The following is a 13,507-nucleotide window of genomic DNA, read 5'->3' as shown; positions in this document are numbered from 1 at the left end:
AAGTCTAAATTGAGGTTGAATAAGGAGAAGATTGTCCAAAACTTGTACGCCAAGATATTGACCAAATAAATACTTAGTCTAGTCCTCCTCTCTCATTCTGTCATCCCTGAGCTCACCATCCTTGGTTGAACTGCGCCATTGGAGCTCGATCGGCCACCTAAGCAACTCTCAGACTTCGTCCGGTAAACTCCTCTTCAAGCTTTCTCTCTCAAAGAATTGTGCTTGACCGACTTAATATTCCATCTTTTCTGTATATTTGTATGTTTCTAGTGCTACAGGCATTGTTTGGTTCGGTTTGAAATTGAAAACCACTTTTTGGTTGCAATTCCGGTTGCGATTGTTGTTTATGATCTGAGCCTTTTACTTGTTGAGATTTAGCGCGCTGCAAGTCTAGTAGTTTCGGTTATTGGATGATAATTTTTCCAGTGTTTCTAGGAGTTTCTTATTGTTTATAAGTTCTTTGTAGTGTTTAGGGGTTATTTGGTATTCAATTTGACAATAGTTTATAGTTTTCAAAATTGACGAATGTAGCTAAATTACTTAGTAATCAATGTTTTCAGAAACAAAAAAGCGTCCAAGAAGGATGCCAAACAGTCCCTTAATAAGTAGTTTAGGAGTTTGACGAGTCTGTTACTGTCGTTATAAGGGATGGGTAAAATACCCATGGATTTGGGTAACTGCGGTTACCCGCCCACTTAAAGTTTACGGTTACGGTTATGGGTAACCGTTTAAACAAATAAACGGTTATGGGTATAACCATTTATCCGTGAAATTTAAATGGGCGATTATGGGTATTATCCACGGTTATAACGGGTATCTATCGGTTATGGGTATTATCCACGGTTATACAGATATCCATTTACCTATTTAACTTAATATATGTAAACATTTAAAAAAAAAAATTATCGCAAGTGTTCGAAATTATATATATATAAAATAAAGTAAAAAGATTTGATAGCGTAAATATTTATTTTCAAATTTACCCCTGACAGAACCTACAATTACTCAGGAACTTTGAAAAGACAGACACAAACACACATACACAAAACAACAACAAAAAATAAAAAATAAAAAACTAACTGAGAGTGGTGGGTGTGGAAAATGAGGCAACACCAAAAGCCCCATATGCGACAGAAAAAGGCAAAGACAGTGAACAGGCTTGGTTAGGTTCTGTCAGGGGTAAATTTGGAAAAAAATATTTACTGTTAGTTGGGCTTTTAATTCAGTTCGTGAGTTTTTTATTTTTATTTTTTATATGGCTTTTAATATATCAAAACATTTACTGTTAGGTTATACGGTTATATAGGTATTATCCGCGGTTATAACGAGTCGATGATAGTTTGTCATTGAATGTGTTTGAAAGTGTTTAGTTTTGGAAAATTTTTCTTTTGTAATTTTTAAGTTGTTAAAAAAAAACATGTAAACGAGTGAAAAAATGGGTAAATGGATAAAAAAAGGATAAACGGGTTCAAAAACGAGTAAACAGGTAAATGATTATGGTTAAATGGGTACACGATTATGGGTATGGATAACCGTTTATAAACGGTTATGGTTATAGGTATAACCGTTTATGTAATTACCTACGGGGTAAACGGTTATACGGGTATGAACATAAACGATTATGGGTAAATAACCGTGGTTACCCGCCCACCATAACCGTTGCCCATCCCTAGTCGGTATCATTTGATTTATACCTATCTGGCCAGTCATAAACAATTTGTACGAATTTTAGATGGCGAACCGGTCTACCCGCATAGCAATTCTGAACACTCACAAATGCAAGCCTAACAAATGCAATTGTCCTCCCGTACATGTTGGTACTGTAACTTCTTTTTTTTCCTTTATCTGAATCATATGTAGTGACTGCCTGAATACTATTTACCTGAGCCGCTTTACATTTTTCATGTCCCTCAAATTTGCAGGCAAAAAGTGTATTGAGGTTACACCAACGTCCAAGAGCGCTTCTATCTCTGAAGAATTGTGCACTGGTTGTGGTATCTGTGTTCACGTATGTAATGATAGTATTTGGTTTGGTTGTAGCTTCCTCCTTTTTGTTTATCTTCTCTGATTGTGTTGAAGAGGCATTCTTTTGAGTCTGGCTCATCATGTGATCATGTCGAAATGCCCGTTTGAAGCAATTCAAATCATCAACTTGCCCAAGGCATTGGACAAAGAAACAACCCACCGTTATGGGCCTAACCATTTTAAGTTACACAGGTCAGTCTCAGTCAGTTGGTTCCTTGTAACTTTGTCGAGAACTTCGATCAGTTTCATGTTTAGTGTTTTAAGATGGTAGAATATAAATCCTACACAACTTCAACCTACAGGTTACCGGTCCCTAGGCCAGGGGAAGTTCTTGGTTTGGTCGGAACTAATGGCATTGGGAAGTCAACTGCCCTCAAAATTTTGTCAGGCAGTTTGAAACCAAATTTGGGTCGTTTCAATGTAATACTTTCTTTTCTGCTAAGTATATGATAACTTTTCTTAAGTTTAGTTGATGTGTTAGTTCTTTTTAAAGACTATATATCTTTGATCCTTATCAGAATCCTCCAGATTGGCAAGAAATCTTGACTTACTTTCAAGGATCAGAGCTGCAAAGTTATTTTATTCGTCTCTTGCAAGATAAGTTGAAGGTGACTTTCGATTTTCATGCTCGTGTGATGTCCTCTCTTTTATGCTCATGTGTGCAATAATAAGGTTTCTTCAACAATTATAAATCTTGTCTTTCCTTAAACAGGCCATTATAAAGCCCCAATACGTGGACCACATTCCAAAAGTAACTGAAGGCAGTGTAGGGGAGATTCTAAAACAGAAAGACGAGAGGGGGATGATGGAAGAACTCTGCATTGATCTTGAGTTATACATGGTTCTGGATCGCAATGTTGGCTAATTTTCTGGTGGGGAGCTTCAGAGGTTTGCCATTGCTGTTTCTGCCATGCAGAGTGTAGATATATATATGTTTGATGAACCTTCAAGTTATCTTGACGTGAAGCAAAGGCTCAAAGCAGTGAGAGTTATCCGTTCTTTGATCAGGCCTGATAGGTTTGTTTTCGTATCCATCTTACTGTCTCAAATTCATTGATTATATATTTGCAGGATCCTTTTCCTTCTATATTTTCACTATGCATGTTCAAGTAATAGGCATTTTCCTCGTATTTTTCAGCTATGTAATTGTTGTGGCGCACGATTTGAGCGTCCTAGATTACTTATTTGATCACATATGCTGTTTATATGGAAAACTGGGTGCATATGGAGTTGTAACTCTACCCTTCTCAGTTAGAGAAGGAATCAACATCTTCTTGTCAGGATTTGTTCCTACAGAAAATTTACGTTTCCGGGAGTTATAATTTATGTCAATGTAAATGCTGATTTTTTGACTTATCAGTATCTTCTCTTGTGATTAAGTTGTTATCTTTTCTAGGTTTCTGAGACTCCACGCGAAATTGGTGAGGAAACTGAGACATATGCGCTGTACAGTTAACCCTGAATGGCGAAAACTTTGGGAGGGTTCAAGCTTCAACTGATTGAGGGTGAATTTACCGATTCTCAGATTATTGTGATGCTCGGTTAGAATGGAACAGGGAAGACCACATTTATCCGTATGCTGGTACGCTTTCTTTTCATTTCTTGCCGTTGGATCCGATTTTCAGTTTCATTTTGATATATTAGAGTCATTGTACTTCAAATTGTAGGCTGGTATACTGAAACCCGATGCTGATTTGGAGATGCCTAAGCTTCAAGTTTCTTACAAGCCTCAGAAAATAAGTCCAAAGTCCAAACTAACTGTCAATGACTTGCTTCAAAACAAAATTCGCAGTTCCTACACTCATCGGCAGTTTGTGACAGACGTGATGAAGCCTCTCCAAATCGAAAATTTATTGGATCAAAAAGTTAAGAAACTCTCCGGTGGAGAGATGCAAAGGGTTGCTTTATGTCTATGCCTTGGACAGGTAACCAGTTTTAATTTATAATCAAGTTTATGATGCGTCATCTGCTTTACTTATGGAATCTTATAACGTATGTCTTTATTTTTTGCTTCATATTACAGCCTGCAGATATCTATCTGATTGACGAACCAAGCGCGTACCTTGACTCTGAGCAGCGCATCGTCGCTGCAAAAGTCATAAAGAGGTTTATCCTCCATGCGAAGAAAACTGCGTTTGTGGTTGAGCACGATTTCATTATGGCTACGTACCTGGCAGATAGAGTGATCGTATATGACGGGAAGCCAGGAGTTGATTGTACTGCCAATTCTCCTCAATCGTTGTTAACTGGGATGAACCCTTTCTTATTTGTAAGTCTTGCAACCCTTTTGTCTTTAACTTTTTTTTTACATAAATAAAAATAAATCTGAGTAAGTTTTGTAATGTGGCAAATGCAGCAACTGGATATCAAATTCAGACGTGATCCTACTAATTATCGCCCGAGAATCAACAAGTTGAACTCAACCAAAGATACGGAACAAAAAGCTGCAGGGACGTATTATTACTTGGACGATTAAAACAAGTCCCCTATGGGACAAGACTCGACTAAGCCTCAGACCCCAAACGGGTCAGGTACGGTTCACTCATTCCAACACTAATGCCCGATTTTCCTCTGTTTATGCTGTATATTCATGGCAGCTTGATACATAGTGCAGTTATTGTGTTTTGCATTTTGGCAGAAACTTAGAGGGCAAGGCATCGATAATACTGACTCGAGTGAAGACAGTGATGGAGACAAGGCTGCGCTGTACGTGTGCTGACAGTTGACGATTGGAGGAGGTCCATTGCCTGGTGAAGAAGAGATTCTAGAGGAGGGATAACAAAGTGTGTTTGATGCGGTGTTACTCAGTACTATGTGTGTTTTGATTTGATGCCATATGAGCTAAAATTAAAATCGATGTTTTCGATTATGTGAAAATAAGTTGGAGATGAAAACACCGAAATTGAACTAATGATTTTGTATTTCTCCGTTGCTATGAGTCTCCTCAAATCTTCTTGCACATAGTACAGAAATGTATGCATCCTCCCCAAATGGTACAACGAGCGGGAAGCCCAATTATCCCTGCGTTGCTGCACTGCCATTGACAACTGATCACGCGAAATGAGCTCGAAAAAATTATAAAACAAAATTTTGAAACTATCTCACCATATTGGTTAAAATGGGGTCCCCCAAAACCCAAGCAAACAGCAAACGAAATGAAAAAACTAGCTCACTAGGCTTATACAAACGGCCTTCGGCCTTGCAACTCCAGCTGGTTCATCCGAAGACAGAAGGATGATAACCGAAAATAGAGGGCGCAGATTCAAAGGAGCATCCTACATCAATGAAGAAACTCAACCTAGTCAGAAAATCAGTCACCGTGTTCTTCTCCATGCATATATGCTTCATTTCAAAATGCTTGAACTGGGAGATAATAGCCTTGCAACGACTTTGGACAAGTGAGACCAGAGAACAAAGCTGACAAAATCTTCCATCCTTAAATCAGTTTTTCAAATTCAGTAACACCTCAATACATAGAGAGATGCTCAAACTTGATCATGAAAATACTTCCACTATATCTTCTGGTCTTCCAGTTCAGATGTTCTAACATCTTCGCTATCATTATCTGTAGGCGAGCAACGCCTTTTTTTTCTACAGGGGCTTGTAGGAAGTATCAGCTCAACTGCTCTATAATCATCTTCCATATCACACATCTCCTCCTGTACTGCCGGGTTCCTGTTACAATTGATTACACCACGAATACTTAGCTTAGCTCCGAACACAAATACTTAGCTTAGATGTAAACAACAGAACAGTGATACATCAGACATAACCACAAATGAAAACACTGACTGAATGTAACCAATACGGTGAGTTACTTTTCAGGTTCAAACCAACTACTTTTGAGAGGAAAACATACCCACAAGCCCATAGAAAGACATTCTCCACAGTATTACGCCTTGATAGGACATTCGTATGCCAATCGGTCCACTCTCTATTTTCCTGACAAGAATGCTTCTCATGTAAATATTTATTGCAGTACACAAATATTAGAACCTCACAGAAAAAGAAACATATATATGAAGAAATAAAAGTATGGACCTGCAAATATGCCTGAATCTCGCTAGTGTTGTTTCCCAGTTGAATGATTTTGTTGGATATACGTGTTAAATGTCCAATGTTCCCTAACCTGGGTGGGGATCTACCCTCATCAGGAACTGTCGGCCGGTTTGGATCAGTTTCTAATGTGTAATTATTTTCTGCTGTAAGTATTCTTCCGACAAGATCACACTCACAAAGAAGATGTTGTACAAGAGGAGCATTCTTGCTTTCTAAACATGATACTATTATGTTCTCTATGTGGTGATGGACAAAGTTGTTAAATGGGTACCTGGAGAACAAAACGTGGGAAGTAAGACCTTGTATCAACACACTCTTTCTTGGACAAGAAAATTCTCAAGCTTACTTGAAAAACAAGTCTAAAATTCTTTGTATTGCTCCGAGACGAATCAATTCCTTCTCAACAGTTTCACCACCCACCCTCAGTAATACTGCAATGAACTCTACAATCTTTAAACGATGTTGTCCAAGAGGTGGCTGTAACTTGCCATATGTAGTTAGCAACACATTGTCCACCGTTGAAACATCCAAAAGCTTCAGCAAATCACCTGCATCATAGCATGCTTTGCAGCATCAATTTTTTGACCAATCCGAAATTATCTACACGTCCTTTTGTTACACAGAAGAACAAAGGATAGGACAAGTCCAAAATTGGGCAGAATCCTATGTGGAGTCGAGGAAAGATCAGACCGCACTGATTTAAAATTAAAACCGAAAACATAATGCAAGTAGTCGTGAGCACCAACCTAACTGAATGCAAGTACCACGTACCAAATGACCAAACTAAGGAGTTAACTTTACCTAGGATCTCCAGCATGCCAACAACAGTCTCGGAATTAGCAGTATCTACAGATCCATGAGTAATTTGAAGTCTACCAAAATTCTCATACGTTCTCGAATTTAGCCTCGTAGGGTCTAACAAATACAAGCACACTGACAATAAGTTAATAAGAACATATTGCGGTCGTGAGTCCTCCAAAGCATGCCGGAACAATCTTCCTATAAAACTGCGTAAAATGTGCACAAAATGAACTCGCTGCAGAATCTTAGAGCAGAAATGCAATCAACATCAATTTATCGTAAATGTAAGAAGGAATAATGCTACCTTGGGCTAGATATTTTAGTAGCAAGTCCAGGTGGAGCGAACCTTGCTACAGCACAAAGTGTCTCTGCTGTATTAGCATGCACTTCCGGAGAATCCTGTAGAAAACATGCTCATTAACAGCAAACAAGCCATCCTTTATTGAGACTGGCAATACTTTTAAACATAAAAGGGATAAACCAAAATGGAAATATTGATATTTCCAGCACATTAATCATGGTTTTAACCCTATAAGTTTCACACGAGCTAGCTATCAGTGCAAAAATGTTCAGCGCAGAGCGAGCACTTACAGGGGAAACACTGAGAAGCCTATTCAGTTGCATTAATATAGCTTAAATGCAAAACTAATTAATTACTTACCCAAGAGATGAACTTTTCTGTTATTTTCTCCAGCACATCTGTATCTTGTATCATCTCTAGCACATTTCCAAAATGTCCCTGATGCAGTGCTTCGTAAAACTTTTTATGTGTATGTTCACAGCAAATCAATTGGGTTTTCACGAGTTCCTGTTGACAACAACCAATTCGAAGCACGTCAATATCTAAAAGCTCAAAAAGTTGCCTCTTATATAAGAAGTACCAATCAAAAGCTCTAGATCCTAATCACTGTTGTAAAATGTTATAAGTAGGAACTCCGGAAGTATTACCAGTAGGGATGAACAAAGGTAACGACCAACATCAATGCTAGGTCTAATTCCAATTTGGCCAAATGGCTTATCGACAGTAATTTTCTCAGCCTGTGCCCACAAGAGGAGAGTACATGTGATCAGCAATACCTTAGGAAGCAAATAACTTCTTTAAACTGAGAAAGAATGTCACATATATGGTGTCATGTTCTCTTGCCGCACTGTTTCACTTAATGACATTATAAGACTGAATCTGGACCGTGCATATAAACAAAGATCAACAGCATCGATGGTCTATTCACTGGAAACATAATGTTGCCACACTGGTGACAGAAGAACATAATTCATAAACACAAAGCCTTGAGAATATTCACCACTTTACGTCTCCTTTCAAGCCAGATAAGGGATGCAGGGGACGTTCCATTCTGAAAGCAATCGTCCACAATCCTCTTGACTACCTGTAATCCTTCAGACGAACCAGTGGCGGGAACACTGAACCCCTAGTTTACAGGTAATCAAAAATCATCAAATCTATAATTCATACCTCATCTGGAGGTCGGAACACTAGAAAAACAACTATGCAATGGGACCAACGAAATCAAAAGGAACGGTAACACTTACAGAAACAATAACATAACAGCCCGTCACCTTGCAAAGTGCCTGAGTCCCAATCATATATATCGTCAAAAATTAGAAAATCAGGCAGAACAAGGAATTAATTTTCTTTTAGTGGGAAGATCAGTAAAGCACAGAATCAATATCACTTTATGCACCTTTAAAGTGGATTTCTCTGGACCTATGAGACGTCCACGCCGTTTATAGAAATTCTCCTGTACACAATTGTAGAGATATTAGAACAAGGGAAAGTAAATTTGCGTAGCCCTCTCCATCAAGTAGGTGATGGAACACCCAAAGGCTCATATTCCTGATATTGTTCTCACATTCCTTATTCACTAGACCTACGTCGTAAACAAAATGTATACTTTTCTAACATCATACAAATAAGGAGAAGGGGAATTTACGAGATACCCACCAAGTCAATCCCGTATTTTTTGGGCCCAATCATGATCATAGTGTATTTCATTTCGTCATTTAGTACTTTTATTGCCTGAAATCAAAATCTTGAGCACTCAAATGAGAAACTAATAGAGGATAGCTCAAACAAAGACCAGTACCATGAAAAAAGAAATGCTTGGAGTTTTCAAGCAAGAAAGAAAAATCAGTGTACATATACATCATATCTTAGATTCTTAACTAAAGGTAGATAAATTTGATTCTTAAATTTTCATTCAAATGTAAAATTGTTCTGATATAAAGCTATAGATGTATGTAGGACGATAATCATAAGCGGGACCCCGCTCCATGAACAGAGAAGCGGGATCCCTCTAAAAAAATGGGGTTCCTATCCTATCTATATACAGTATTACATACACACATATTATTGGGATGTTGTTGCATCTTTGAAGAGAAAAACAACATTGCATGGAAAGAACAAAGCTAAACCTTAAGAACTACTTCAAATCATTTGAACACAAAGAACAATCATAAGTTGCATATAACAAAACAATCACAAAGAATCTGGTATTTGTACCAGATGGGCAGGAAAATTTCTTGCCAAAAGGCGAGTAAGACCCTTAGCCTTGTCAATAATTTTTGGGTCTCTAGTCTTTTCAGTAGTTGAGACTCTCATGCAATTATCAACCTGACCATAATTTGAAATAAAATCTCATCAATCCAGATACGCAGTTGAGAACACAAATATTGATAACCGATGTACAAACTCAACATAAGACTTTTTGTAAACAACATTTATTATGACATACCAGTTCACCTGACATGTCATGCTCTAGTAGAGCAGATTCTACCACCGGCCAAACCTTTGTTATATTATTTTCTGCACATGACAAGGCAAAGGCAGCCATAGAGATGAAACAGTTTAGTTCGCTGGTACAGTGGTACCCTAAGATTTAGCCAATACAATTTGAAATAGTTTTAAGCCCTTTCGTTTCTATTAAAATTGGATGGTTTAGTTTTCACCATCCACCAGAGGCCATCCGAGTGCCTCAGACATACCAAAAAAGCATTACGGATATGCGTTAGGTATTCTGTGGACATATTAAGATAGTCAATTTAATATACATGCCTGATCCATCCACGGTACACCCATATATGAAACTCCCATTTTACCCTACAGATACCAAATTGGGTAACACTACAGTTTCTCCTCAAAAGAACCCTAGATTCTAGAAACCAAATATAAAATCTATTACGTGTTTGTCAAGCAACCAAGTAGAAGCACCAAAAAGATTTGCGCTTTGAAAAGAATTAGTCAAATGTTGGAAATTTTGAATAGAAATTTCATTCGCCAGAAGTTAAGTTTTTCAGTGCTAGAATTTTAACTTGATCATTGAATCCTGATCAAGTAGATGTCTGTAGAACTACAAGCATTGAGTATGGACGAAACGAACGAAATTTCTGTTTCAAGGACATTGCAGTACGCAAGCCTCGATTTTTGTATGTATACTTATTATTGCATTATGTTTATATTTTGTAAAATATATTTATTCACATTTATTATTAACATGTATAATTTGTCACAAATCATTGATATTTATCCAACACCAAACAAAGAAAGTAGAAAAGGAACAGGAGAGAACGTACTAAAATATTTCGGGACGGGCTTACGGAAAAATCTGAGCTTTGTTTTTTTGGTCGGAAGGGATTCAAGCAAGCCGTCGTCTCCCTTTGACGAAGGGCCAAAATCCACCATCTTAGACTCCTCGTGCTGCGGGACGACGCCGTTTTCGTTTTTTTCCATCCTCACTCAGACTACGTCGTCGTTTTTGGGTATCAGCGAACGTCAGAGAAATTGGACGGTTGGGGAAGACGACACAGATTTTCAGTTACTAAATTATATTTTATTTAAGATAAAAATAATGAAAAAGAAACAAGCCCAACCTCACGCATCCGGATATATGACAAGGGATATCGATCAAAATTCTCACGCTAGAATCCACTACCAAATAAGTTGAAGTCGCCAGCAATTCGGAATTCACCAAAACATAGAGAAGACTTCAAAGTTTATCGATAATAATATGAATTTTTTGCAAACTTAACGTCAATATGACCTATTTATAATGGAACTTAACCCTAGAAACCATATAGGTTCAAATAGGCAAGAAATTAAACAAATAACAAAATATCTAAAAGATTCTAATTTAAATATTAGAATCTTGTTTTACACATGGTAAACGACATAATTCGATTGGACTTTGCGCCCTGAGTGTGCACGCTTGTTGCCAGACTTTGGTTCTTTGCCAGAGGTGTATTCACAGTGATCGGTTTCTCATATTTAGAATTAGGTGTAGGACGAGGGTGATGGTGAGGGAGATGAGAAGGAAGAAGAAGAAGAAGTGAGGGTAACAAAGAGGGTGCAGCAGTCCGAATGGGGCCACAAAGGATTTTCTTACGCTTTTCAAGTAATATGTGTTGTTTTCGTTGGTAATATTAGCTTTATTAATGTCATCGAGTATTCATTTATTGAGTAATACGCTGGGTACGACTCATGTAAATTGTCGGTCTCTTACAATCTGCATACAAACTAACATGCCAAACAAAAGTTGTGTTAATCTGAACAACTTGAAAAGTGCGTACCTTGATTCTGAGCAGTGCATCGTCGCTGCAAAAGTCATAAGGAGGTTTATCCTCCATGCGAAGAAAACTGCGTTGGTGGTTGAACACGATTTCATTATGGCTACGTACGTACCTGGCAGATAGAGTGATCGTCTATGACGGGAAGCCAGGAGTTGATTGTACTGCCAATTCTCCTCAATCGTTGTTAACCTGGGATGAACCTTTTCTTATCTGTAACTCTTGCAACCTTTTTATCTGTGACTTTTTTTACATACAAACAACAACAACAACAACAAAGCCTTTTCCTACTAAGTGGGATCGGCTGACTTTTTTTTACATAAATAATAATAAATCTGAGTAAGTTTTGTAATGTGGCAAATGCAGCAACTGGATATCACATTCAGACGTGATCCTACTAATTATCGCTCGGGAATCAACAAGTTGAAAACAACCAAAGATAGGGAACAAAAAGCTGCGGGGACATATCATTACTTGGACGATTAAACTAGCCTAACTGCCCTACATATTAGGGACAACAAGTCCCCTCCGCCTGTCCCAAGGGCGGGACTCTATGGGACAAGACTCGACTAAGCCTCACACCCCAAACGGGTCAGATATGGTTCACTCATTCCAACATTAATGCCCGATTTTCCTCTTTATGCTGTACATTCATGGCATCTTGATATATACTGCAGTTAATGTGTTTTGCAGTTTGGCAGAAACTTAGAGGGCAAGGCATCAACAATACACACTCGAGTAAAAATAGTGCTGGAGACAAGGTTGCGCTGCTGACGTGGGCTGACTATTGACGAGCGGAGGAGGTCCGTTGCCTGGTGAAGAAAAGTTCCAGAAGACGGATAACAAAGTGTGTTCGATGTGGAGTTACTAAGTTAGCTAAAAGTAAAGTCAATGTTTTCGAATATGTGAAATAACGTTGGAGATGTAAACACCAAAATTGACCGAATGATTCTGTATTTCTCTATTGCTGTGAGTCTCTTTAAATTTATTGGACATAGTACAGAGATGTATGCATCCTCCCCAAATGGTACAACGAGCGGGAAGCCCAATTATCCCGGCGTTGCTGCCCTGCCATTGACAACTACTGATAACGCGAAATGAGCTCGAAAAGGGCTTCGTAGAGAACTCCTTGCAATCCAGCTCGAAAACAATGTCCCCAAAGCCGAGCTCCAAATTAAGCAAAGTACAACCCCCACTTCGCAGCAAGGAATTCTATTGCAGGATCGAGGATTGTATAATTTCTTGTGCAACAAGTCATGAATTCGTCTTTTTCATTCATGGTCACTACTCCCACCCGTCGCGAATCACTCCTTCTCGCCGCTCCCTTTAACAGGGAGTCCTTTGATCAGCAAGAACCTGACACATTCCTCCGATCCCATAAGCCCCGGCAGCGAAGGTGTGATGCAAAATGTGTGCTGTTCTTTCCTCTGAATCAGAAGAAAGATTTCATATTTTATGCACAGTATTGTAGTTTAGCTTAAGCATATTTTGAGAAAATCTCAAAATAATTAAACTCGGATTTAAACTATATATGGGATTCTGATCCAACACCTCTTTAAATGTATGAAAAAAACACTTTGCATACCAAAATAGTAAAAACCAAACTTATACTATTTTTAAGCTTACAATTTTAGCCTTGCAATTTTGAATTTCATTCTTTCATCTTTAGTCAAATTATATGGACAGTCACACAGTTTTACAACAAGAATAATTATAAAGCTGGACCCAAAAATCCTACCAGCCAGGTCTCAAGTTCGACTTGCCCCGAAGGCTCTCGGACAAGTCTGGGCTCCGATCCAACTCCATACAATACAGAAAACAACACATTCGACGAAAAAAAAAATAAACACATTCGACCAAAAAATCAAATCATTCCGCCGTCTGTGGGAATCGAACCCACGACCACGTGGTTAAAAGCCACGCGCTCTACCAGCTGAGCTAAGACGGCTCGGTTGCCCCTTTTATTTGCTTGTTTTATTACACTTAACAGTTAAATCAGAAGAGAAGAAGATTAGAGATACGACTAATCCTTACCCCTCCCATC

General features: G+C 38.4%; 2 protein-coding genes, 1 non-coding gene and 1 pseudogene across 4 annotated transcripts; 2 read left to right on the top strand and 2 right to left on the bottom strand.

Annotated features, from left to right (window-relative positions):
• The first annotated feature begins 74 nt into the window (after positions 1-74).
• LOC148694205 (ABC transporter E family member 2-like) lies at positions 75-3,114 on the top strand (annotated as a pseudogene). Its single transcript, XR_015966248.1, has 5 exons — positions 75-182; positions 1,923-2,217; positions 2,328-2,445; positions 2,544-2,633; positions 2,738-3,114. The product of XR_015966248.1 is annotated as an ABC transporter E family member 2-like (transcript).
• Positions 3,115-3,353: 239 nt separating this feature from the next.
• LOC148694204 (ABC transporter E family member 2-like) lies at positions 3,354-4,525 on the top strand. The gene is made up of 4 exons (XM_088699548.1): positions 3,354-3,607; positions 3,693-3,950; positions 4,049-4,294; positions 4,382-4,525. The coding sequence occupies exons 1-4, from the start codon at positions 3,602-3,604 to the stop codon at positions 4,499-4,501; spliced, it is 630 nt and encodes a 209-aa protein (XP_088555674.1). The 5' UTR covers positions 3,354-3,601; the 3' UTR covers positions 4,502-4,525.
• A 308-nt stretch (positions 4,526-4,833) lies between these two features.
• Positions 4,834-9,767, bottom strand: LOC148694203 (uncharacterized). Its single transcript, XM_088700648.1, has 14 exons — positions 9,636-9,767; positions 9,404-9,514; positions 8,846-8,920; positions 8,586-8,642; positions 8,395-8,472; positions 8,187-8,312; positions 7,834-7,923; positions 7,547-7,693; positions 7,190-7,284; positions 6,886-7,091; positions 6,431-6,632; positions 6,067-6,355; positions 5,885-5,967; positions 4,834-5,700 (listed from the first exon to the last, which is right to left on the bottom strand). The coding sequence occupies exons 1-14, from the start codon at positions 9,732-9,734 to the stop codon at positions 5,538-5,540; spliced, it is 1,821 nt and encodes a 606-aa protein (XP_088556774.1). The 5' UTR covers positions 9,735-9,767; the 3' UTR covers positions 4,834-5,537.
• Positions 9,768-13,338: 3,571 nt separating this feature from the next.
• TRNAK-UUU (transfer RNA lysine (anticodon UUU)) lies at positions 13,339-13,411 on the bottom strand. The gene has a single exon. It is a non-coding gene; the product is annotated as a tRNA-Lys (tRNA).
• Positions 13,412-13,507: the final 96 nt, after the last annotated feature.

Source organism: Pyrus communis, chromosome 9 (assembly GCF_041283825.1).
Source record: "Pyrus communis isolate YQ-2024b chromosome 9, ASM4128382v1, whole genome shotgun sequence".
NCBI lineage: Eukaryota > Viridiplantae > Streptophyta > Magnoliopsida > Rosales > Rosaceae > Pyrus > Pyrus communis.
This window is presented reverse-complemented; position numbering and strand designations above follow the sequence as displayed.

Bases quoted from the DNA above. Each gene is read 5' to 3' on its own strand.
- LOC148694204 (XM_088699548.1), top strand. The intron at 3,951-4,048 runs GTAACCAGTTTT...TTCATATTACAG, and splicing joins TATGTCTATGCCTTGGACAG to CCTGCAGATATCTATCTGAT. The intron at 4,295-4,381 runs GTAAGTCTTGCA...TGGCAAATGCAG, and splicing joins GGATGAACCCTTTCTTATTT to CAACTGGATATCAAATTCAG.
- LOC148694203 (XM_088700648.1), bottom strand. From the start codon at position 9,734: ATGGCTGCCTTTGCCTTGTCATGTGCAGAAAATAATATAACAAAGGTT. The intron at 8,473-8,585 runs GTGCATAAAGTG...ATTGGGACTCAG, and splicing joins CAGAGAAATCCACTTTAAAG to GCACTTTGCAAGGTGACGGG. The intron at 7,285-7,546 runs GTAAGTAATTAA...TGTTTTCTACAG, and splicing joins CAGAAAAGTTCATCTCTTGG to GATTCTCCGGAAGTGCATGC.